The sequence below is a fragment of the Simochromis diagramma genome, unplaced genomic scaffold (assembly GCF_900408965.1).
Source record: "Simochromis diagramma unplaced genomic scaffold, fSimDia1.1 OVJJ01000304.1, whole genome shotgun sequence".
Lineage (NCBI taxonomy): Eukaryota > Metazoa > Chordata > Actinopteri > Cichliformes > Cichlidae > Simochromis > Simochromis diagramma.
Window position 1 is genome coordinate 11,390,335 of NW_024387030.1, and position 26,724 is coordinate 11,417,058.

A 26,724-nucleotide genomic window follows, 5' to 3' on the forward strand; every position below is an offset into this window, starting at 1 on the left:
TCGAGACAGTATAGTGAAGTGTCCAACGGCAAACGTGTAATAGACATGAAATGGGCACTCATACAGAAATTGCATTACCAGCAGGGAAAGACAATATATTTAAAGCCACAAAAAGCGTACTAAGTACATTCCAGGGTCCTTAATGGTCAGACTCGATTAAGATATGGGGCTGATATGTATTTACTAGGGGTGCAACGATACACAAAATTCACGGTTCTGTTCGGTTCGATACTTTGGTGTCACGGTTCGATATTTTTTCGATACAAAAAAAAATGTTCATGCCTTTTAATTTGTCATTTATTAAAATTATAAATATATATTTTAACTCAAAAGTACAGTTTTTAAATTTAATGTTGCTGAAACAAAAGTAATTAAAAAAAATAAATATATCTCAGGGCTTTCAAAATTTCAAAATCCCTGGTAGCCCTTCGGGCAGGGACTCTTCAGTTTTTGGTAGCCCAAAATAAATGTAAGTAGCCCGAATAAAAAAGAGAGCAATTTTTTGATTGATGTTTTGTTTCCTGTTTTGTTTCCTTTACAATATTATACATTAAAGTATAATATTGTAAAGGAAACAAAACATTAATCAAAAAATTGTTGAAAAACAAATTACAACATTGTATAAAAATTACAATCATCAACTCAAATACTTGGTTCTAATTGAACAGAAATTTATATGAACTTGTAAGAACTGTGTAGGACATGAATCAGTCTGTGTCAGATCCTGAATTTGAAATTTCCGCTGAAGTCACAGGTAAGAGACAAGTGGAACCAAGATCGAGGCCATTTGCTTTTTGAAGTTTGCAAAGACTGCTAAATTTTGCCAGTGGTAGTTCACTCTTTGCAACATAGTAGCTGTTCTAAACAGATTTTTCAGGTTTATTTTTAGTATGTTATTTGCAATTGGTGTTTGTTCTGGGAAAGATATTGCAGACTGAGCAATAATGCATTTCTTGCATTTCTCATGGCTTCTAATGGGGGCCTTTCTTAAAATGACTGGTCCCAGTAACAAAGGCGCTTGTCGACTCAGAAATCGAGAGAAAACCAACAACACACCCGGCAGAACATTATGTTATTTACACGGGTGCACATAAGTGGTCCGCATGTGCGCATTCGCTGTCAAAATAAAAGACGCGCACCAGATAAGAAGTTGTAACGCGCGTTTGCGTCCATATAAAAGGCACTGTTTTTGTCCGCTAGAGTGGGATTTTCACGGCACATTCTGCACCACATCTCTGTGCGTTCATCATTTGTTTGAAGCCAGCTCACCTCCTGCAACCACTTTTCCGAGAATACGTGCTTCTTTTGTGGTTCGGACTCCTTCTGACATTTCTTTGGAGGTAGAGGAACACCAAAGTAATTGCTTAAAGGAGCTTCTTCGACATCTTTAAGCGTTTTAAACAAATGTCTGTCCTCCTCCAGAAAATCTTATGTATGCAAACACGCGTTGCAACTTCATATCTTGTGCGCGTTTTTTTTTTTTTTTTTTGACAGCGAATGTGCACCTGCGGACCACTTATGTGCAGCCCCGGTTATATAGCTCGTCATATTGCAGCCACAGAAATTCTTTTGTCCATGAAACCATAAAGCTGCACTTTCTTTTTGCCTTATAGTCTGATTTGTCATAACTTTTCCGTTTTCCTAAAATATATATGCTGCTGCTTTTACACACACACACATAACGGTCAGCGATTCTCTGCGCGATCAACCTCTCATATGTTTAAGCTTGCTGCAGGAGATTTCACTTGTCATGTTTGCATAGTAAGCTAACGATTGATAAGACGATGTCAGAGGAATTGGTGCACAAATTATCATCACTCACCAATCAATACTGTCGCTCTCTAGCGATTTTGCAAGCCCTGTATCTGATTGAGGAATCACTCATCTTTGGAAAAGAGAGTTTATTACAGAGAAATGGCTCTTTCCAAAATAAAAGCTATACTATACGCTTCTTCTGGGCTATATTCTCAGCAGCATATTGTAGCGGGTCAGGGATGTTCGGGGTTCTGTTTGTACAGTTATGTTTTGTTTATGTTGCCATAGTGACACGTGACGCCCTCTCGCTGCGACGGTGTGTCCTTCCGGGGTCAGAGGGCGCCTTGTGTGTTGTTGTTGTTGTTGCTGTGCGGTTGCTGCGCTGAGCAGTTAGCTAGCGGCAGTGTTCTTCTGCAGATGTCAATAAACGGCTGTGCTCCCTGGCTAGCTCACGGGAAGCAAGACCAAACGACACCTCCGTCTCCTCCTTGTCTGAGCTCGCCACATTGGTGTCAGAAGTGGGATGATGGTGGCACCCCATGTTCTGACCCGAGTGACTTTTCCGTGCGCCAAAAGAAGGTACCTGGACATTTGCAATGTGGAAGCAAAAAACAAGCGCAAATTCAAACGTGATTTCAATATGTCACATATTGACAGTGGCTCACCGATGCCAATGACATAATTACCCAGCTACATTTCCGAAAGAATGCAAAAGCATTGACATATATTTTTCCTTCCTACAATAGACCGACGGGCAGGGCAGAAATAGATCTTGGTAGTATGACTGGAAAAATCGCTAGCCCCGGGACGTCGGGCTAGCGATTTTGCAAGCCCTGTGTTACAGGCATGGCCCTTTAAGGATGAAGCCTGATGGGAAATGTATTCGGGATGTGTGTAGCGGGACTGCCTGGTGTGTGTGTGAAGAGAGAGAGCGGAGAAGGGGAAAAAGTAACGGTTAGCTACAGAGGAGACGAAAAGAAAATAAATAAAAGGAATATAATAACTCCCTCGACAGCCAGAGTTGTGTCGGCGATGCTCGCTGTGAGTAAACTGTTTCAGCCCACTGTACGCGGTGTTCGTGCCTTAGAGAAGAAATAAAGTTCGGTGAAGCAGTTTCCTACGCCTCCTTCGATCTTTTTGCTAGCGGAGTTGACCTGTATAGTAAGCTGTTGCCGGCTACGAGTCAGTTACAGAACCTTCAAGTAACTGCCAGAGGTTTTCTTACTACGGTTCGGGGCCGCGGATCTGGCGCGGTAACACCTGTATCTGATTGAGGAATCACTCATCTTTGGAAAAGAGAGTTTATTACAGAGAAATGGCTCTTTCCAAAATAAAAGCTATACTATACGCTTCTTCTGGGCTATATTCTCAGCAGCATATTGTAGCGGGTCAGGGCTGTTCGGGGTTCTGTTTGTACAGTTATGTTTTGTTTATGTTGCCATAGTGACGGGTGACGCCCTCTCGCTGCGACGGTGTGTCCTTCCGGGGTCAGAGGGCGCCTTGTGTGTTGTTGTTGTTGTTGCTGTGCGGTTGCTGCGCTGAGCAGTTAGCTAGCGGCAGTGTTCTTCTGCAGATGTCAATAAACGGCTGTGCTCCCTGGCTAGCTCACGGGAAGCAAGACCAAACGACACCTCCGTCTCCTCCTTGTCTGAGCTCGCCACAATATTAAACATATCAGGTCCCCATAAGGAGAATCATGTGCTAATGGCTGTCTAAATGACTCGGGTAAAGTTTGTAGCATGCATGCTTGTTGTTTTTGTCTGCTTCCACTTGTCTTTGCACTAGGATGATGTCAGTGTAAATGTGCAGTCATATTCGTTGTGTTCCCACTAGTGCTGTCAGCGTTAATCTCGTTGAAATGACGTTAACGCCACAACATGGCAAATCTCCGTTAATGAGCTACCCCTGCGTGGGGCTAGGGCCAACACGTTAACAAGCTAACTGTGCTAACACACTAGTTCCCACCCATGTAATTGAGCATTGCATGGCACATCCAACATACTGTTTTACTTTAGTCCATGACCTTACCTTCAGGGTCATACCTCACATGAAAACCAAAATAATTCCAAACGCCAGATCTGAATGAGGGTGGGGGAGGTTCAATTTGCCATGTTGCAAGGAGAGCTTAACTTCTGTCTCGCTAGCTTGCCCTGCGCTCTTCCTTCTGAAGATGCTGTCTGTGTTGAACGCTCAGTGGATCTGCGCTCGACAGTGCAGCCTAGGCGGAGTAGTCGAACGCAGATTCACTGAGCGCTCAACACAGACAGCATCGTCAGAAGGAAAGTTGATAAAATAAATTACAAATTTTGTATTGTTCAATACATATGCGTACCGAACCGAAAGCACTGTATCGAACGGTTCAATATCGATACGAGTATCGTTGCACCCCTAGTATTTACTGTTTAAACACGCTCCCGTGATTATTTCATGTTGGCTTGAATTAAAATAAAAAATGATCTTCATTGACCTAGACCAGTGAAACTCTCTTTCTGTCATCATGAAGCAATATCTAGAAAATCAAGTCACATGACATCGTCTGTTGTTGCACTTTCCCAAGTGGAGCACACAGTCGGGATTTAGCTACAGTACCTGACAGGTTTAGGAAAGAATGGCATCTGGGTAAGCATGCGAGAGGTATGACACGACCACCTTTGGCTCATTGTAGATTCACCAGATAATTAGCTACTGTATTCTCACATAAAAGCGATTGGACACTAAAAATGTTTCTTCTTTTCACGCGAGAAGCTGCGAAAAGTTCAGAGCTGCAGTGATTATGATAAAGTGTTCTAGGAGGGAACACGGGACTTACGTCAGCCTGGATCCAAGCTAGTCTGTAATCGGGTCAGGAATGGGAGATGTTTGCTGTAACACATCTCAGGTCTGTGTGTATGTTTAATATCAGGATGGATTCAAGTACACTCTCTTCATCAAGGCGTATAACACAGTCGTACATTTTCAGCTACAGCTGCGTAAAGGATAGACGATAGAGCTGCATGCTTTGGTGGCAGTGTTTGTTTGGGTCAGGTGCAATTTATGAAAGTCAGATTTGGAATATGTCCAGTATTCTGATTTTTTTAATGCAATGCTAAAGAAAACTACAAACAGTCGTTCTTATGATTAAAAGTAAGGATATGGGTCCTTTTCATCGCACTTGTGGAAGCTTTTAGTAGTCTTCGGGCTTAACATTAGCACGATTCATATAGGGAGCAACATCTTCATTTTGGGTTGGGGAAGCAATGACCTTATTATGGATATTAACATTTCCACATTAGGCCTGTATCTAATTCACGAGCACACTCCAGCTACTACATTGCATCTGATTCATATTATCCAGCAGCTCTTCAGACATCATATTACCTTCCTGCAGCTCCCGCATTGCCTCTTACCTCCAGTGACTCTTCAATTGTAGACAATTATTCACTGAAAAGCTCAAGTGGATTTGGCAGACAGAGGAGCATAATGGCTGCACTTAAATCAGGGCCCCTTTTTCCCACAATACTGTCCAGGGCATGTTGGGACTCTGAGGAGATTTAAAGTAAGCAACCCCCAGTGGAGATTTAACCACCAAACACAAAATGATCCTATGACCCACTCACTCTCCTTCCAGCCTCTCAATCCCAAGGGAAGTTGTTAGGGAGTACTCAGATCAAGCTTGCAAACACAGTGTGCTCTGACTTATTGTGAGTGTCAATGAGTGAATAAGCTTGATCATGTTATGATCTTATTTCCTTAAAACACACTCCTGCTGTCTATAATTGATTATTAGTTTGATAACCATTATGTATTTTTAAAAGAGGCAATTTATAACTCTCATAAACAACTCAATAATATACATTCTGGATTTTCCTTATTATGGCTATGGTTTTCCAGCATCTTACCTTCCAGTAACTCAGAATGGATCCATAGTAAGACCTGTTTGTGCTTTATTAGGTACTTTTTTCTGATTAACTGCTTTCTACATGTCCTGTTTGTCGGTAAAGTAAAATTTTTCTTCTGGCTTTCAGATCTGTGTGAGCAGCGAGGGCGAGCACAGCGGCTTCATCAGAGTGGAGAGCGGAAAGAAGAGGGGCTTCGTGCCCTGCGATGTCCTGGAGATCATCTGAGACAAACTTTCAGAGAAATGAAGACCGAGACGGAGAGAGTCAGAGAGAGAGAGAGAGATCAGGATGAGCCACCTGGAGGAGTTCACCCCATCAGAAACTGGAGTTCGAACTCGTAAAAGCGGCGCTTGTTTTATCAGCGCGCCTTCCTCTTTGTTCCCTCTCGAACCAAAAGGAGAGATGAGATGAGAAACTGCTTTTTGTTTGCAAGGAGACGGGAGATCACTGTGTCACTGGATTTTATTTAAATTTATCCTAGATGGGGTTTGTTTTTTAAAAATTTCCCCTTAGTTCTATCCAGCCTGTTTACTTTTTGAAAGCACGGCTAACATTTTAAGCCTAAAACACAAACACATGCTTGAATGATTATTTTTCAGTATATAAATGGAAGTCCTTCAAATAATTTAGTTTCTCATGCTTTTATATTATGCTCCAAGCAAAAATAGAGTAAATGCAACATAGTGTAAGCTCAAAGATGGTTATTTTGAATGGCAGAGTGCACATCATGGGAGGGCAATGGAAAATAAACTGAAATGAACACGTACGAGCAACTTGTATAAACTGCTTACTGCAAAATTAGATTATTTAAGCCTCCAGTTTGTCCTTTGTCTCTCTACAGAGTCCTCCAAAAAAAAGGAACACGTTTCTCTTGTAACAGGTACAAAACAGCAAGGCGCAGGAAATTAAAGAAAAGCGCATAAGGGAGTAATTTCAAAAGAGTTTGAAATTCTCTGTGGTCTTCCAAAATAATTGCCCGCACACTCCCAAGCTTCACTGTCCTTTCACCATCTTTACTTTCAAGACTTGTCTCAAAATTATTATTTTATCCATTGATTTATTATTTGCTTTAATTTTTCATCAAAGATTTACAGTATGGCAGTATAATAGGAACAGAATAGTGTTTTTAATGATCACAATGTGTTTGATCTGCTGGGAAAGGCCTGTGGAGAAAATGTGTAACTAAATGACACATTTCTAGTTAGCGTGTTAACTTCGAACGTGCTAACTGGTGTGCTTTTCCTCCTCCTCGGCACAGACTCTCATGAGCGGGACTTCATATTCAGTTTATAGCCAAGTGCATTTACAGCAAGCTGTTGCATCAGAGTAGATATAGTATATCTGTTAAAGGCTGTTCTGCACTGAAACTTGGCTTTATTGAATGTCCAAGGAAGCTTAACTGTACATAATATATGTACAAAAATAAAATTCTTTATTAAAGTATTCTGCAGAGAGTTATTCCCGAAAAGCTTCATGGTCGGTCTTCTCGTCTCACAGCAAAAAGATTATGGGTCCTGTTCAGGATGTACCCTTCCACTCACCTTATGATAAGCTGACATAGGCCACAGTTATAGGCACAGTTTATTCTGGCTTTCAGTGGAAGTGAATGGTTGTGACTCATTTTATTAGGCGTGCGAAACAAATTCATCTTTGCAGCAGTATCAGAAAATTACTTAGGAGGATATGTTTCATTTATCTCACACTTACATTTTCTCGCTCTTCACATCAGTTTCCAAACTGGCAGCTCAAAGGTTGCAATCAAACATCAGAGAAAAAAAATCTATGTTGAGTTTTAGCTTAATGTATTCTCAGGTATTTAATGCTAAAAATTAGGCTAAATGAGCAACTCTTTTAGGACCAAAGTCTTGTTTTGTAGTGCCTAAAGCACCTTGAGACGACCGTGGACCCATTCTGATTTGAGAAAGAATGAGCCTTGATTGTGTACAAATACTTTTTATACATTTGTACACAAATATAAATAAAAGGTAAAAGGTAAAAGTTGATATTGGGTTTGTGGGTTGTCTGCTTTGCATAGACCATGTCGTTGTTTATAATGTATAATCACATAATGTCTAAATGTACTGACACTTTAGACAAACAAAGAGTAAAATAAGGAAGAAAAGGGGGCTAAAAGTTCGGTATTTGCAAGAAAATTGTGACGCATGGATGTTAACGGTCTTTAAATGGAGCCTGCTAACAAAATGTAACCTGTACACTCTTTTAAAGGACTCTTTTAAGTCTGTAAGCAGTCCTGGTTTATTCCTGTGTGATCTAGCGCAAAGCAGAGTCAGTGCACATCCTGCATTCTGAGAATTTTATTGCACATTCAGAGGCTTCAGCAGCTCCATTAAGCATCTGCTCACAAGTTTAAATAGTTGCCTAACTATAGAGGTTGAGACAACCACAAACAATTTGCTATTTTGGTGTTTCCTAATCTTCCTGTTCTTTGTTTGTGAAATTGCTAACGCCCACCAGGTCATCACTGCAGGGCGCCAGCAGGTCTCATATATTTGACTGCAACGCCCCCTGGTGGCTGATTACAGTAGAAACAACCGTTTGAGGTGAGGCGAAGAACACACAATGAAGGACAGGCTGTGGGAGAGCCAGAGATTAATTATACACAGAAAGTGAAAACAGGTGAATGAGGAAGAAACAAGCTTAATCTTAAAAATAGAGAGGGTGTCTTTCTCCCAAATTGAAACTGGGAGCTGGTTCCAGAGAAAAGCAGCTTGAAACCCGAAGGCTCCCATTCTAATTTTTAGGAACCACAAAAAAGTCAGGAGTCTGAAAGAGGAGTGCTCTGAGAGAGCATCACTCTGAGCTGTTTCTAATTTTAGAGATACTGTCGAAATGCAAGAAGGCAGTCCTACGCATTTGTTTAATATGCGCATTGAAGGGGATATCCTGGTCAAAAAAATTCCTTACAGTGCACTAGGTATCTGCTTTGACACCATATTTGCTAAAAAAACAATATGGTAAATGGCCTGTATTTGTATAGCACTTTTACTAGTCCCTAAGGACCACAAAGCGCTTTACACATCCAGTCATCCACACATTCACACACTGGTGATGGCAGCTACATTGTAGCCACAGCCACCCTGGGGTGCACTGACAGAGGTGAGGCTGCCGGACACTGGCGCCACCGGGCCCTCTGACCACCACCAGTAGGCAATAAGGTGCAATGTCTTGCCCAAGGACACAATGACCGAAAATGTCCAAGCCGGGGCTCGAACCGGCAACCTTCCGATTACAAGGCGAACTCCCAAATCTTGAACCACAATTGCCCCAATACCTTACCCCCAATTTACCTCATTGTTTGCACAGGATCTGGACTACCTGCTCAGCACTAAGCAACACACAGTTGCTTATGAGCAGAGTGAAAAAGTTAAAGAGCCATTCACCGTGTGCTTCCTGTATTTATCACATATTTCTATATTTATGCACTTTTAAAAGAATTTGAAGGGGGTTCATGCGGATACATGCATTTTTTTCATTCAGATTAGTTTTTCAATTCTTCACATCGTGTCATTTCGCACATACGCTGCATCTCTGACTCACAAATGTATATGCAGATGTACAAAATGACAGCACCTGCTGTCAGCAGCAATAAGACGACTTCTTGTAAAGTTTTTTTCTTTTCATAAATTTGCCAAGTGTGCATTTAAAAGAAGGCACGTACATCATGTGCTTGAATAGGTGTGATGCAGGAAGGTGGTGGTGGTCTGTGTTTCCTTTTCAGCTGTTAACCCATAAAACCCTCATGGATACATAAACCTTTACAATCAAAATACAGTACATATTTAAATTATGCATGTGGGCAAATATGAAAAGTGGTATATGGCGTGAGAGGTCCAACATGCACCCTAGTAGTGATTGATGGTGGTGGTGTGGAGACCGAGACCTCGAAAAGCTTTGACGTTGAAAAGAAAAGCCTGACAATACCACCTTGGGAATTTTTAATTTAAAACTTAACTAAGACCATCAAGAAAGAATTAACAGCTGGATGTGGTTCAGATCATTAAGAAGCTGAATGTTATTAAAAATGTTGATCTGCGGGGCCCTGGGTTCAGATTGCAAACATGCTGGGCGTCAAAGATGGCTTTATGAGATTTGCAAATAATTGCATTCTGTTTAAGGGTCACATATGTAGTAAAATAAGCCCTGATACAGTTGACAAACAATCTCCATAAGCTGAAAAGAGAATAAAAGGCCCACAAAACAGCTGTGATGAAACAGCGTGGACAACTATGAGTCCTGCCATCACCATCGGCCTTCTCTTGCTCTCCACAAGTAAGAAAAGCATCAATATTTACTAAACCTTAATGATAATTCAGCTACTTTTCTAAAGCATGTTCTATTTCTTAGCTTTTGTTGAGTCATGGAAGTCTCTGAAGGTCCAAACTGTGCAGAAGCATTTTCCACAGCAGTTATGACGACATGAAAACAAGAAAGATGACCACAACAAAGACCACAAAGACGAGGTGAGAAAGCTAAAACTTCCTCTGCAGAGATAGTGACTCACTGACATGTGAGCACATTGCATTTATTATATTCATCCAAACGAGTGCTTTTTTATTTTGAAAGCGTTTTTTTTTATCTGAGACTTTTAGCTTATTATGCAAGTAAAGCAGGCTAAAAGATCTCAAAAAGCCACACATGATGTGATCTAAAGAAATTACTAAGAAACAACAAAGTCATCAATATCTATAAGTCTGGAACAAGTTACTATTTCTATGGCTTTGGGACTCTGGTGAACTACAGAGAGAACTGTTAACCAGTAGTTGTCAAACAGCTAACAGATCATCTGCAGAGGAATGGTTTATTTGAAGAGTTTCAGTCAGGTTTCAGAGCTCATCACAGCACAGAAACAGCTTTAGTGAAGGTTACAAATGATCTTCTTATGGCCTCTGACAGTGGACTCATCTCTGTGCTTGTCCTGCTAGACCTCAGTGCAGCGTTCGATACTGTCGACCATAATATCCTATTAGAGCGATTAGAACATGCTGTAGGTATTACAGGTACTGCACTGCAGTGGTTTGTATCATATCTATCTAATAGACTCCAGTTTGTGCATGTAAATGGAGAGTCCTCTTCACACACTGAGGTTAATTATGGAGTTCCACAGGGTTCAGTGCTAGGACCAATTCTGTTTACATTATACATGCTTCCCTTAGGCAGCATCATTAGAAGACATAGCATACATTTTCACTGCTATGCAGATGACACCCAGCTCTATCTGTCCATGAAGCCAGATGACACACACCAATTAGTTAAACTGCAGGAATGTCTTAAAGACATAAAGACCTGGATGGCCGCTAACTTTCTGCTTCTTAATTCAGATAAAACTGAGGTTATTGTACTCGGCCCTGAAAATCTTAGAATTATGGTATCTAACCAGATTCTTACTCTGGATGGCATTACCTTGGCCTCCAGTAACGCGGTGAGGAACCTTGGAGTCATTTTTGACCAGGACATGTCCTTCAACGCACATATTAAACAAATATGTAAGACTGCTTTCTTCCATTTGCGCAACATCTCTAAAGTTAGAAATATCCTGTCTCAGAGTGACGCTGAAAAACTAGTTCATGCATTTATTACTTCCAGGCTGGACTACTGTAATTCATTATTATCAGGATGTCCAAAAAACTCGCTGAAAAGCCTTCAACTAATCCAAAATGCTGCAGCAAGAGTCCTGACAGGGACTAGAAAGAGAGAGCATATTTCTCCTGTTTTGGCTTCCCTTCATTGGCTTCCTGTTAAATCCAGAATTGAATTCAAAATCATGCTCCTCACATACAAGGTCTTAAATAATTAGGCCCCATCTTATCTTAATGACCTTGTAGTACCATATCACCCTATTAGAGCGCTTCGCTCTCGCTCTGCAGGCCTACTTGTTGTTCCTAGAGTATTTAAAAGTAGAATGGGAGGCAGAGCCTTCAGTTTTCAGGCCCCTCTTCTGTGGAACCAGCTTCCAGTTTGGATTCGGGAGACAGACACTATCTCTGCTTTTAAGATTAGGCTTAAAACTTTCCTTTTTGCTAAAGCATATAGTTAGGGCTGGACCAGGTGACCCTGAATCCTCCCTTAGTTATGCTGCAATAGACGTAGGCTGCCGGGGGATTCCCATGATGCATTGAGTTTTTCCTTTCCAGTCACCTTTCTCACTCACTATGTATTAATAGACCTCTCTGCATTGAATCATATCTGTTATTAACCTCTGTCTCTCTTCCACAGCATGTCTTTATCCTGTCTTCCTTCTCTCACCCCAACCGGTCGCAGCAGATGGCCGCCCCTCCCTGAGCCTGGTTCTGCCGGAGGTTTCTTCCTGTTAAAAGGGAGTTTTTCCTTCCCACTGTCGCCAAAGTGCTTGCTCATAGGGGGTCATATGATTGTTGGGTTTTTCTCTGTATCTATGAAGCGCCTTGAGGCGACTTTTGTTGTGATTTGGCGCTATATAAATAAAATTGAATTGAATTGAATTGAATTGAATTGAATTGAATTATCCACAAATGGGAAAAGAGGTGAGAAAACTTCCCAGGAGTGGCTGGCCTACCAAAATTACTCCAAGAATGTACCAATGACTCATCCGGGAGGTCAATGAAGAACCCAGAACAACATCTAAAGGACTGCAGGCCTCACTTGACTCAGCTGAGGTCAGACTTTATGATTCAACAAAAAGAAATAGTGAAAAGACAAAAGCTGAATTTTCTGGAAGGTTTAAATTTGGCTACATCCGGCATAAAACTAACACACTATTTCTTAAAAAGAACATCATACATGGTGGTGGTAGTGTAATAGACTGGGGCTGCTTTGTTGGTTCAGGACCTGGACAATCATCAGTTCATATCCTGAAACTCAGGTATGCCTACGTCTGATGTGAAAAAGTAATTGCCCCCTAAACCTAATAACCAGTTCTTCAACAAGACCTGCAATCAAGTATTTGTGATAACTGACCCACTCATCTTTGAAGAATTCCTTTAATTCCGGCCCATTGGAGGGTTTCTGAGGGTTTAATCACCAATTAATATTAATATTAGACAAAAAAACAAAGTAAATACAAAATACAGTTTTTAAATGATGATTTCATTTATTTTACTGTATCTTGTTTGTCTAAATAAAATTATTTTGGAGAAATCCATCTCTCATAATTCCTGTAAATCTCAGTAAATATGCCACAAGTCAGTAGTGCTTTTACTTTCTGCTTTATCAGTTCTATAGTTTTGTTGTTTTACAGTTTATATACATGCAAATAAATAAATAAGTTATTTTGGCGTAACCTTGAAGAAACCCATAGTGAATCTGCTAATTTACTATTTTAAATGTATTTACTTAAAGAACAAAATGAGGAGGCCTTTAATGTGCCAGCGAGTGGCAGACTTCTGAAGCTGGGCTAATGAAGGATCTTAAAAACGGTAAAAAATCAAGTTGATCAATGTCTTAACAAATAACCACTCTGCCCGGACCATATGTGCTAATCTGAAACTCTGTAAGCATTTCATCGTCGCACAGTTTAGTTGGACATCTGCATATTGAGCATTTCCACCCCTAAAAAAATCTACTAGCACTTACGCTACTCTCATGGGGCCCAAACTGTTTGCGGACCTTTGACTGATGAAAGTTCTCCACAAGTTGTATGACTATTTGACCATCTTTGAGTCATTTATTCATTCTGCAGTGCCGTGGGGTGCTGTTGTGTTAGTGGGGAATTACAGATGCATGCTGTGTAAGCAACATGCAGCAGTTGTTCATTTTAGGTAGTCAGTGGTGAGCTATGTGTACATATTGTGTTTGCACATTACATTTTAAAACTGAAGCTGGAACTTGATTCACAGGGAGTGAATCTTATGCAACCTACCACAGACAAACGAATGTTTGCAGGTGCAGCAGCCGCAGCAGTCTCTGTGGGTGTGCAAGATACATTCTTTATCAACTCAATCTAACAGCCAGTCCAAACAGACAGAAACATCTGAGATAATGACACTAAATCAGCCCTTTGCGTCCATCAGAAACAGGACAGTATAGTTACTTTCTATTTATCATTGCTAAATTAGTTTTTATTTCTGCGATGTCATTAATTTTCCTATGCGTATGCTTGGACATAACTTTGAATAAAGGTCATTAACCCACACAGGTTCCATCTGGAAGTTGACTCCTCTTCTTCTTGCTAAGAAAATTGAGGTATGCATACTTTTTTCATACACTTCCTTTCTTCCTATCAACAAGCTGCTAATGAACCCTTCTTCTTTCTCACCTTTGATCACTGACAGAAATTTAGAGAGTCCACTTGGGCAGCTTTGAGTCACCACACCACAAATACCTTTATAACGTCAAACATTACGTTGGAGGAAGTTATTCGTTTAGAGGCAAGATGAGAATATGTATGCACACAGTTATGATTACCCCTGTACACATTTATTTATTTATTTATTTATTTTATATGACTGCAAAACTGGCAAATATCTAAACCCACATTCATGGATCAGTTATGGGTAAAATTACATATATATAATATATACCATTAATCAGTGGCTACATGGCAGGGGCTTTACCAATAAGTCAGAAACACTGTGAAATACAAGTCAAAAAGCACTAACAATACCACATCTATATATTATATTATAGTAAATTTATAATCAGTTTTCTCTGAAATTCTACTGTTAACCAGTCACAAAAACCTCTAAAGTGATGTGAGAACATTGTGCATAAAAGCATCGCCCTGCTCTAAATGTGGACAACACACTAGCTGTTATTAGATTTTGCAAAACTTAACTAAATAAACTCGATAAAGATGGTCATATAAACATTAATATTCAAATAAGAGATAAAATATTGCCCCAAGATGCCATTGCCTTTTATGTTAATAAGGGAGTGCACTGACTGACTAAAAAAGACAAGTCCAAATATGTAGGTTGTTGCGGTGATGTGTATATTTTCTGCTCTGTGGTAACTGGGTTTGAATTTCAGAAATGTACGTGTGCAACCCATGCACCTTTTCCTATATAAAAGCATCTATAACCACAGATACTCAGGCATCATCTCTCACTGGCTGCGATGGAAACATCTTCACTCCTCCTTCTGTGCCTTGTGGCAGCATTTTCAGGTGTGTACCTTAACACTTGTTTGCATGAGAGTGGATATGAAACTGCAAAATCACCGATGTGTCTTTATGACTTAAATTGTAATTTGGCATTTCTACTTGTTTGAATCGCAGTCCGTGCTGTCCATGGACGGACCTTAGAGGTCAGCATCGATGATGAAGAGGACGTGGACATCGAAGTTTCGATGGGGGCAAGTGGTTAATGTTACCGCTTTAAAGAATTGAGCTTGCACTTTGAATATCAGGGGTGGCACTTCGCGGTCTCTGTGAAAAATCTGAACTTTTTCATTTCAACTTAATTTCTAAGTCAACCTGACTAAACAAAAAATACGACTTATGATCAGTAATGGTAGAAGTATTCAGAGTTTACCTAAGTAAAAAAAAAAAGATTCCTGGCACAAGTGAATACAGTGAGTTTAAAAGTGAACTTAGTAAAAGAGAAAGAGAAACAAAGAATAAATATATTAATAATAGTTTCACCAAGTAGGGTCCATTGTCTCAGTGACTTATCAAACTACTTTTGCACTTGGGATGGAGATGCAGGGTACACTGTGGTCAGACAGCCAATCATCATCATCATGTGAATGCCACAGAGACACAGAGAAACATTCACTCTCACATCCATGCCTTTATTAAAAACGTATTTTATATTTTTATACATCATTATTATTAATAAACAGCAGTACACATACAGTATATCACAAATATACAGATACAGTTGTGGTCAGAGGTTTGGATACACTCATCTTCGGCATGAATATCTGGGAATTTTTTTTTTTTTTTTTTAAGGATTCCTTTGAACTGATTTTTTTTCACCATGGTGCCGAAATTGAAAGATATATGTTGTTTAATGATTCCAACCTGGAAAAAGTACTACTATAATTAACGTCTTATTTAGAGTCACCAATAACCCTAACATGCATGGGTGTGTCTTATATTTGCAGCTTCCAGGAAAGTGCTGGGCTTGCAAGTGGATTTTAAACAAGATGAAGAAATTTGCAGGACCAAACGCCACTGCAGAGGTAAAATGTCTGATAGAGTACCTGCAGCAGTTAACGGCATCATTCAGTCAGAACAGTAATGCAAGTTTTACTTTCACAGAGCCTGAAGTCAAAGTTGCTCTCTATCTGCGATGAAATTGGACTCTTAAAACCTTTGTGCCGCAAATTTGTGAAGGTGCACCTGCAAGAATTGATCGAGGAACTCACGACAACTGATGATGTGAGGACCATCTGTGTCAACACGGGAGCATGCAAGTAAGTTCCCACTATTTTGTCTTGTTGATCTGAAACCACATAGTTTAAATCAGGGTTGATCTGAATGGTTTCTGCAGCACTGCAGAATTTTAGAGATAGCTATGGGACCAAAGTAGCAGTTTATAAGTAGGAGCCATAAAAAAAACAGACCAGCGTGAATTTTGAAGTGCTGGCTTGTTTATGGGAAATAGAAGACACAGAAATATCCATGCAAAAATAATCTATGCATCTAAATCCCAGAATAAATAAATATCTCTCCGTGTCCAGTTCAGGTTTTTCTGTCATGCTAACCATCATCAGCTCCTTTGCGGTTAATCTAGATTTCTTCTATCTGCTACACTTGCAGAATGACTGGTTGGGAACGTTCAGTAGCACTTCAGTGGGTTACCAATACAATTACAATGAAAGCGTTACTGTCGATACTTTCAAAGAGAGCGCAGTGACAAGATTGCCTCTAACAGGTGTGAACTTCTTAGAGAAAAAGACTTTTGCAGCTGACCGTGTTGCATATGCATTTCAGATAGTTTTGGGAGGAGAATATTTAAATTAAGCGCACAAACAGATTTAATAACGTTTGCGACATGAAATCTACTAATCGTTGCGCTGATATTTCACGCTGGAAAAGGGAGGTTAAGGTATTTTGCTCTTAAATTTGAAGGCGTCTGGATGAAAAAAAAAAATAGCACAGCTTTTATAAATAACCCGGAAAACTGACCACTCTTATGCGCGCTATTTGGGGATCACATGTGTAAAATCAAATGTTGGCTTGAGTCCTTGCGGAACAGAGATTAAAGTGAAGTGCTACCAGAAGTGTGAATCATTTCCTTATCTCTGGGACGTGAGTTGATCCAACAGTCTCAGGTTAACAGCGTCGGGTTTTCAACGCTAGGGTCTCCACGCGGCACAACTTGGCCAAATCCTCATTCAGACTCACAGTAGATGTTATCCACAAGGACCGAAGCTGGACACAATCACATTAAAATAAAATTTTATAAAGGCATCTGTTCCCAAAGTGCTCGGTAGTCTCTCTTCACTCACAGGCTCGTACGTTCGTGCGTTCTCCCCCCCTCTACTTCCACCAGCGAGTGACTGTCTCTGGTAAATTTGATAAAGGGACAATACACCAAATAGAAGCGTCCAAAATAACAACAGCAATGTTATTTATGAGTGCAAAATACAATTCACATTAGATTATATTAAAGTGGGTTACAGTTCATTTTCAGAAATGTCTCAGCAGTGTTTACTTCACTTTGTTACAACTTTAACTTCAGGTGATAAATGCTAAATACATAGGCTAGCTTCAACATGCAAACATACCCTAATATTATCTGTAATAGCTCATTATATGTTTTTAATGTTTCTGTTTGTTTTGATTTGCTCTCTTTAGCCCAAAGGAGGTGGACCTGTTTTTTTATCCAGAGAAGGGAGCTCCACGCATTGACGTTAAGGAGTTTCACTGACTTCATCTGCATGAATACAATCCACAACGGCTTTGGAAAAAACAATCATAACAATTCATCCCAGTAGCATTTGCCAATAATTAACTAATTAGTTTCTTCTTCTGCTTTCTTTTCAAACTGCATCAATTTACCTTTATTTCCTTTGCAATGCCATACGTTCAATTTCTTTATCTGTATCTATGCACTGGTATCACAAATAAACCGCTGAAATCATCACATTGACTCTGTTTTGTTGTTGTTATTATTGTTGTTTTCCAAACCAAACTTCAGAGTAGCCATTCTGATCAGAGATATGAATGCCAGCATTGTCGCTATGAAGCAGCAGCACTTCAATAAAGTCATGCACATAAATTTTAAACAATTCTTCAGGGGGGACTTTGTTGAAACCTTTAATCCTGTAAAGAAATCCATGTAATGATCATTTAAATATTAAGAGCAAAAGAGGAAAAGCATTCATTAATTCATTCAGCCCATCAGGCTTTCACCATAACAGGATGCTGGTGTGTGCTGCTAATATCCTCAGCCAAAGACCATTATTTCTTCTTGGTGTGGCATGTGTCAGTGAAAATGATGACTTAGTGAGCTGTCTGTGTCATTCTTGAACATTTCGCCAGCAAATAACTTTGCATGAAAAAACTAAAAATAAATAACCGATCATGGGTCAAGTGTCTAACCAGAGAAAAAAACAGAACCCACATTCTATGCAAAGTCTCGATCGTAGATACGTTTTGTGTAGCTCAAACTAAAGATTCCCACACTGTGCTCATCATCAACAGTAGCATCATTTTACTTTGCTTAGAGCTAATTAGCTTTAAAAAAAATAACATCAGGTTAATAAATGATCAGTGTGTAAGAACAAGTAAAGAACTCGCTGTTCAGTTCAGCTCATTGAAGTTAGTTATAGTGCTGTAGTAAAAGGTTGGCGCACACTTGCTTTCAGAACTGTCTTCACACTTTGTGACAGAGATTCAACAAGGCGCTGGAAACATTTCTCAGAGATTTTGGTCCATATTGGGGGTGACTGCTGCAGATATGTTAGCAGCATATCTATCTGTGTGATTGAGATCTGATGACTGTGACTTCCAATACAATGAACTCATTGTCATGTTTAATAAACCAGTTTGAGATTCATGACATGGTGCGTTATCCTGCATCATCAGAGGCTGCACTTCCCACAATGCTGTCCAGGGCATGTTAGGACTACGAGGAGAATTAAAGTAAGCAACCCCTGTAGAGATTTAACCACCAAACACAAAATGATACTATGACCCACTCACTCTCCAGCCTTTCAGTCCCAAGGAAAGCTGTTTGGGAATCTTCAGAGCAGGAATGCAAATACATTATGCTAATTTTCCTGTTGACAAAAACGTATTTATTCCTTAAAAAACACCCACATTCCCTGTCATTAATGATCAGTTTTATAAATTTAAAAGTGAACTTAGTAAAAGAGAAAGAGAAACAAAGAATAAATATATTAATAATAGTATCAGCAAGTAGGGTCCATTGTCTCAGTGACTTATCAAACTACTTTTGCACTTGGGATGGAGATGCAGGGTACACTGTGGTCAGACAGCCAATCATCATCATCATGTGAATGCCACAGAGACAGAAACACAGAAACATTCACTCTCACATCCATGCCTTTTTCACCATGGTGCAATAATTGAAAGATATATGTTGTTTAATGATTCCAACCTGGAAAAAGTACACTGAAAAAAGGCCATGTTGGATTTACTTGATTCAATAGTGGACACTGGTTGCACACAAATGTTTTGCTTTGGCAGAAACTTAAACAACTGAGTTAAATCAACACAAGTTTTTCATATTCAGTAAACCTGTGCATTTTGTGTTCATAAAACGCGATCGAAACATGTTCAGATGAAGTAAGTTGAGCTCTTGGAATATTTTAATCCTTCACAATTTTGTCATTTTATTTCAACACTATTCAATAACTTTTACCCCAATACTACTTGGTCACTTAAATACTACATGTTGTCTTCATATTACATAATGTTCAACAAAGTCTAGATCCTGGTTACCATAAAAATTGAATGGGTCTTCAACAACTACCATCCTTCTATCTTTATCCTGGTTGCAGGAGGGCTGGGAAATAACCCTGAAGTGACAGGTTACAAGGCACGGTACACCCTGGACAGCTGACCAGTCTATCACATAGAAACAAACAACCATTTACATTCACAGGTCATTTAGAATCACCAGTTAACCCTAACTCTAATAACTGCATGACTTTTAACTGTGGGAGGAAACCAGAATACCCAGAGAGAAACCTGCAAACTAGCCAGAATGTGGATTTGAACACAGGACCTTCTTAACGTGAAGCAACAGCACTAAGCACCATGCCAACAATCTAGGAAATGTAGGAAAGCTATGATTTCCTGTATTTGATGCAGAATTTTTTTGTTTTTGTAATAATCCACAATAAATAGCAATAGCATGCATGTGGTGCGTGTGTAGTTGTCTGCCTTTTATAACTCCAGTGATTTTCCTGCAGTTTGAAATCTTGTGCGATCTTGTGAATTCCATGAGTTCAGCAACTAACCACTCTTACTAGATTGTATCATGTCGTCTCAACAAGAACAAATTAAGTTGTTGTACAGATTCTTCATGATTTAATTACGTTCATAGAAACATGAAATTATCGTGTTCAAATTACAAGTTAGACTTTTTTAATGTAACAACCACCCAATTTACTTTTTTTGGTATACTAAAAAAAGTAGAGGTGGCTGCTCGACTTGACTGAGATGGATACCTTCCTGAAACCACGATCTAAAGAGCGCGAGTTTGAAACCCGTGCAGTGTCGCGGGATTTAACATTGATATATTATTGACTTACTTCACTTGATATGATATGAACAATTTAATCTAGCTTCTCTGCATATCATGTAGTTTCTACACTATAAGATAAGATAAGATAACCTTTATTAGTCCCACACGTGGGAAATTTGTTTTGTCACAGCAGGAAGTGGACAGTGCAAAAGTTCTGAGGCAAAAATTAGGATACAATAAGAATAAATACAGTACACAACTGTACAGAATAGAATAAAATAAAATACTATATACAGTAGAATAAAACAAAATAAATATGCAATAAGATAAAAATAGAATACAAATGCTATATACAACTGAGTAAAAATACAACGATGACAATGTAGTTACACTTAACTTTAAAGCATGAGGCACTTGTGTTAAATACACGCAAGATGCTTACGTAAATCCAAGAGCTGGCCAATCCCTTTTTTTCAGTGCACTTACTTCTGAAGAAATTATGATGGGACCCTGAAAAAAAATTACAATGTACAATGATGATTTCTATACATTTGACATCAGAAGAAAACTTTGGTTGTAAGATTCAGATAATTATCTAGTAAAAGCTAGACATTTTAAATGAGTATAAGAAAGAAAAGTACTTCTTTGTGCCCCCCTCTCCCTGTTAATGCCCTACCTGCCCCCATGGCAAAAGCTTTCCTAGACCCGCCCCTGCACAGTCACCAGCTGTCAGCTACGTAGAAAAAGGATCCTGATGTTATTTATATGTCAGAAACAGTTCATAACTTCCCTTCAACTCATTCACGTCACCTAAAAGGTAAACCTGTTTCTCCATCACCTGTTCAGCTCTGATGATTCAGTAAGGACATCTCCTGGTTTCATCTTCATGTTTCCTCATAACCAGCAGCTTTTACAGCTGTGGCTCCAGCAAACCTCAGCTGATACTAGATAGTAACATTAAATAAATTCTAACAACAGCTGATCAAGCTTAAACGTGCTGCTGTTGTTTAGCTCGACACCTGCATGTTTCCTCTTTCTGGCGCAAAGTGGGCGATAAACAAACAAGAGAGACGGGACTTGGTCAGAAAAGCCAATCAGCTGATCATTGATCAGTTTCGTGACTGAAGTAGCAACAGGAGAGGGAGGGGAGAGAATGAAAGAAGAAGATGCAGCTGACAGCGTAAAGACAGAATAACTCCAGCTTTGTGTCTTTTTTATTCTAGCTGAAGTACGGGACAAACTGCATTCATTTTCACCTCAATACGAAATCAATTTCTCTGAATACGGCCTGATTCTGTTGGCAACTCTACTAACTAACCTAATTAGTGTGAATGCTTGAAAAGCATTCACAGTATTGTTCTTCTAATCTTTATTATTCTATTTTATTATTATCTATTCCGTACGTTTTTTGTACTCCTACTCCTTCAAAACCGTTCAACTTAGAAAAACCATTCAAACACCGTTAGATTCCTATTCTTTTGGACATGACTGCTTCTATTTTTCTCATTTTTAACATTTATATTTTTAATTTTATTCAACTTTTTTCAACAAAAATTTCCAATGTATTTCAATGGGGAGACCCTTCAAATCCTCATTCAACTTACTCATTTTTAAACTCTTACTACTTCAACATACGTTGACATAGAGCCACCATTCAAACTTTAAAACGAAGACAAGACATTCAACTATTCAACTTGTATTTATCTTTTCAATATCTATTATACTTTTTCTTCAGTTCCAGTTTAAGTTTCATGATGTTTTTTCACCCGTTTCAGAGTTTATAATGGGTGTGTATGGGACGGAATGTTGGGGCTAGAGTGAGGCAGCTCAACTGCTAGAGTGAGAGGAGCAAAAAAATTAATCTTAAAATCTTTTTTAAAACTGCTGCTGTGTCCACAGCGTTTGCTCTACAGGTATGATTTTACCCTCAAAACGTAGCCATGGCTGTCCTCTTTCATCCAATGTGTTTACTATTGTACTAGGTGTTATGGTTCTTTCATAAATGTCACCAATGCACAGCCTCCTCCCTCCAACTCTTCCATAGACTCTAATGTTAAAATGGCTCAGAAGGTTCGTTTGAAAATCAGAAGAGCATGGTGTCTTTCCACTGTCACCACGTCCATATAATAAACTCCACAGGCATGAAAATTGAGAATTAGGTAGACTAGACATTGCTGTCGCTCACGGTGAAAGAATTTTGTCAATACGACTTTTACTTTTCATTTGGGAACGATTTGTTTCGGCTTGACTTTTCTGTTCATTTTAAGGAGCAAAAGTGAGGCGCATGTCTGTGTACGTGTGTATGGAGCCATTGGGTGCAGTCACTATAGCAACCAGGCTCACACCTGCCTGCTTAACGAGCTCTCTCTGCCACTCTGCCAAAATTCATCTTAAACACTTCTCTTTCAACTGCTGCTGTGTCCACAGTGTTACAGCCATCATTTTACCCTCAAAACGTCGCCATCGTTGTTCTTTTTCCAACATCTTGTCTTTCAAAGCTCAGAGATGTAAACTTTTTAAACTGTGTGGGTCCAAGTGGAGGGATCACATTTGAGTCATTCAGTGATTCAAAGAATATGACCTTTTAATATTCTTTCAGATGTTTTCTGACTCTAAATGTTCTTTTCTCATTCCTTAGGTTTTTCTAATTTACAATTAAAACATTTTCAGTTTTTTTCCAACTTCTTCTTCTGTGTAACCTTCAGCTTTTAGCAGTTCAGGACTTTTGTTTTCAGGTTAAATTTTTTGTTTTGTTTTTTTATCTCATTCAATATTTTTAACTTAAATTCAGCAATTAATTCATTTCAGTGCATACATTCAGATTCAAGCATTCACACTGCAGTTTCTTCAGAAAATGCACTTTCTAGTTAATAAACTAAAGTTCACTATCAGTAACATCATAGCACCCGTAATGCTAGCTAATAGGCAGTATTATTGTAACTGACTTTAAAATGTTAGCACAACTAAAATAAACTACACCAAAACTTGGTTTATATCTGACCCAGATAGACTGCAGGTCATAACTTCTTACCTGAAGCTCAGTTCACCTGACACTCGGACCAGCGGCCGCCCTGAATCTGTGGAAGCTCCGCCATAGCCACCACCAAACAAGTGAGTTATTTTTACAGATCGGCCAGCATCTGGCCAATCCTCCACCTTCCATTGTTTATACCGTTACAAAAAACAAACAACAAACAAAAAGACATCAGCCCAAAAAAATGAAAAATCCAGCTATGCCTTACCAGCTATGCCTTACCCTCAACACTGATAAAACAAAGGAGATGATAGTGGACATGAGGAAGAAGAAGAGGCCTCACCAGCCGCTGTTTATCCGGGAGAGGTAAGTGGAGAGGGTGAGCAGCTTTAGGTCCCTGAGCGTCCACATCAGTGAGGACCTCACCTGGACACTGGACACCAAACAGCTGGTCAAGAAGGCTCAGCAGCGGCTGCATTTCCTGAGGAGGCTGAGGAAATTTGGTATGTCGGCCAAGATCCTCAGCAGCTTCTACAGCTGCACTGTGGAGAGCACATTGACCAGCTGCATCACTGCATGGAACGGCAGCACTACTGCTACGGACCGCAAACGCCTGCAGAGAGTGATGACTGCGGAGAAGATCACCAGGAGTCCGCTGCCCTCTCTGCAGAGCATCTACCATCGCAGAGTCCAGAGGAGAGCTGCCTCCATCCTCAAAGACCCCACACACGCTCAACACGCACTGTTCCAATCCAGAAATTCACAACTCAACAACTCCTTCTTCCCCACTGCTATCAGACTCCTGAACAGCTGACCTACCTCAGCTGCAATTTGCACATCAGGACACTTTGCACACTAAGTTCATTTTGCACATTAAGCTCCTTTGTACATCTGCATACCTCACTTGTCTTCACTTACTTATTTTTGTACTTATTTAATTATCTTTCATTAATTTTTATCCTTATTTTTATCCTTATTTATCTTGTTCCTTTAACCGTTACCTAACTTGGCATTTGTGTATGGACAGCAAAGGAAGAATTTCATTGCACAGAGAAATGCTATTTCTTCTGTACACATGACAATAAACACTTTGAATCTCAAATCTTGAAATCAAAGCTTCACAGTAAATCTATGAGTGTTTTATAGTAGGTGTCCATTGAGTAAATTAGCCCTTAAAAATGCAGTGTTTCATATCTACTTTAAGAAAACTGTTTTCTGCACTTCCTTTGTTTCAAGAAGAGCCTCGCCATTGCATGCATGAAATTTGTTCAAAGCTATCTACCACTCAGAACAACTTGGCTTTAAAAACCCGCAGGAAATTTCCCCAGTTGTAAGTGGTGCCTTTGTGGCGGCATGTGTGAAACTGACTCTTTCACGGATGTGTTCTCCAATAGGATGTTGGAAATGAACCACTGTTCATTTGGTAATACTTTTATTTTAGTGAATCATCTTGAATGCCCTTTTGGATATTTTTATGACAGGCTTGGGAAACATAAGACTGTTATTTATACAAATGATTTACGTTAACAAATGGTGGATTAGTATAACGAAGCTGTACAAGGGAACGCCACATCTTTGAAGGCAATGTTTTAAGAATACCAAGTCATATTAGAGGGTGTGAGTGACTGTACTGCCGTGTAGAACCAAAACTAAATAGAACACATTTTTTCTATAAGATAATCAATGACTGTTGAATAAACCAAATATTAGTTACTTCACCTTTAAAACTGGTAAAAGTGGGTATTGGATTTGTTGGATGTCTGCTTTGTGTAGACCATGTCTTTGTTTTTATCAATCCATTTTCGTCCGCTTATGTGTGACAGACTGGTGACCTAACTGGGGTGTATCTTGTTCTATTTCAGCTGAAACAGATTTATAACAGCACCTACAAGAGGGGATGACCTTAAGCAGCCTTGGTTTATTCCCACCTGACCAACCTAATGTCTTTACTGATATTTTCATGCACAGCACCTGCCGGCCCACAACTTGACTGCTTAATTTCCCCCCTCACTGTTTGTACAGGCTCTGCACTACCTGCTCAGCAGTGTGTAAAAGCTAAAGAGTCATTAACCTTGCGTTTTCGGTGTTTGCCACACATTCCCATATTCTCTTTGCAGTTTTAGAAGAACATGATAGGATTTCATGCAGGTATGTCCATTTTTAAGTTGTTTTTCAATTTTGCAATTCTGTCAGATTGTGAACTTTCACACATACTCTCTATACTCTATGACACATGTCAGCAACTGTCAGCAGCATTTTTTTTCTTTTTACAATGTTGCTGACTGTGCTCTTGAAAGCGAGAATGTACAACACGTAAGCGTTCGAAGCAAGAAGGTGTTGGTCTGCGTTTCCTTTTCAGCTGTTAAAACTATAGAAAGCTCACTAGCAAATATATCTTCAAAATTGAAATACACAATGGAAGACTCAAACCATACATTTGGCGAAATATCAAAAGTGGCATGCGGTGTGAGAGGCCCAACAGCCCTGTAGTGTGGGGATTGAGAGTGCCATTATAATGTCAGGACGTTACTAACTTACAGGTAAAATGAGAAAAGGTGCCTGCACAATTCTTTCACATTGCACCATTTTGCCTGTAAGTTAGTTCTCACACAAAAACACATACAGATACGAATATTGACGGAACCTCAAAATATACACGTGGTCAAAATGTGAAAACTTGTGGTGTGAGAGCCACAAAAAGCATAGTGGTGGTGGAGAGGGCCGGTAAGATCTTTAAAATGTAGATCTGAAGTAAAATCTGATAACACTGCCCTTGCAATATTTACTTCAAAAATATACCAGTCACTAAGAACAAGTTATCAGACAGAGATGCGGTTCACATCATTAAGAAGCTGTTTTTCCTTTATTTTTACATTGCATTTTACATTTTACATTGATCAAAAACATAAAATAAACGAGCTGCTTGTTAGGATGCCTGGGTCGTTGACCCAGGGTTTTTGAGTTTATTATTTATAATTTCTAGTCTTTGGTTTCTTTGAGTTCTGTCTTATGGTTTGTCTGTCTTCTCTAGTTGCTCTGTCTCCCCTGTCAGCTGTATCCCCTTGTCTAGTTCGCGTCTCTGTGTATCCTTAGTTCCTATATCCCCGTGTCCAGTCAGTGTCTGCCCTGGTCCCACGTCTCTGTTCCCTCTGTTGCAGTGCGTGTGAGTCTGTCTTTAGTTCAGTCTGTGTCATGTTTCCTGTTTTATTTTGAAGGTCCTTGTCTGATGTTATGTATCTGGTTTCGCTTCCCCTTGTCTCGTTAGGCCTGATTTGCCCCAGCTGTGTTTCCCTCCTGTTACCCATTCCCTGATTGCTCCCTCTGTGTATTTAAGCCCTGTGTTTCTCTGTGTTGCGATCTACTGTTTATTTTGCTGTGTGTTTTGTCTGTTTACCTGAGTTTGTTTAAAGTCTCAGTTCTGGTATCTTTTTAGTTCAGCATTAAAGCTGTGTTTTTTTTTGGAGTTTACTTTGTGCCCCCGAGTGTCTGCACTTTTGGGTCCACAATTCCTGTCTGC

The 26,724-nt window shown here is 39.6% G+C and overlaps 1 protein-coding gene and 1 long non-coding RNA gene across 3 annotated transcripts in view; one reads left to right on the top strand and one right to left on the bottom strand.

Annotated features, from left to right (window-relative positions):
- stac (SH3 and cysteine rich domain) overlaps positions 1–6,527 on the top strand; it is a 33,461-nt gene extending 26,934 nt beyond the window's left edge. For both annotated transcript variants that reach the window (XM_040042515.1, XM_040042516.1), the window contains one exon: positions 5,760–6,527. In XM_040042515.1, coding sequence (XP_039898449.1) covers positions 5,760–5,858 — 99 coding nt within the window. In that variant the 3' untranslated portion in view covers positions 5,859–6,527. The remainder of the gene's footprint in view (positions 1–5,759) is intronic.
- Positions 6,528–10,855: 4,328 nt separating this feature from the next.
- LOC120740339 lies at positions 10,856–23,287 on the bottom strand. The gene is made up of 3 exons (XR_005697353.1): positions 23,140–23,287; positions 13,592–13,599; positions 10,856–10,869 (listed from the first exon to the last, which is right to left on the bottom strand). It is a non-coding gene; the product is annotated as an uncharacterized LOC120740339 (long non-coding RNA).
- Between the last annotated feature and the right edge of the window lie 3,437 nt (positions 23,288–26,724).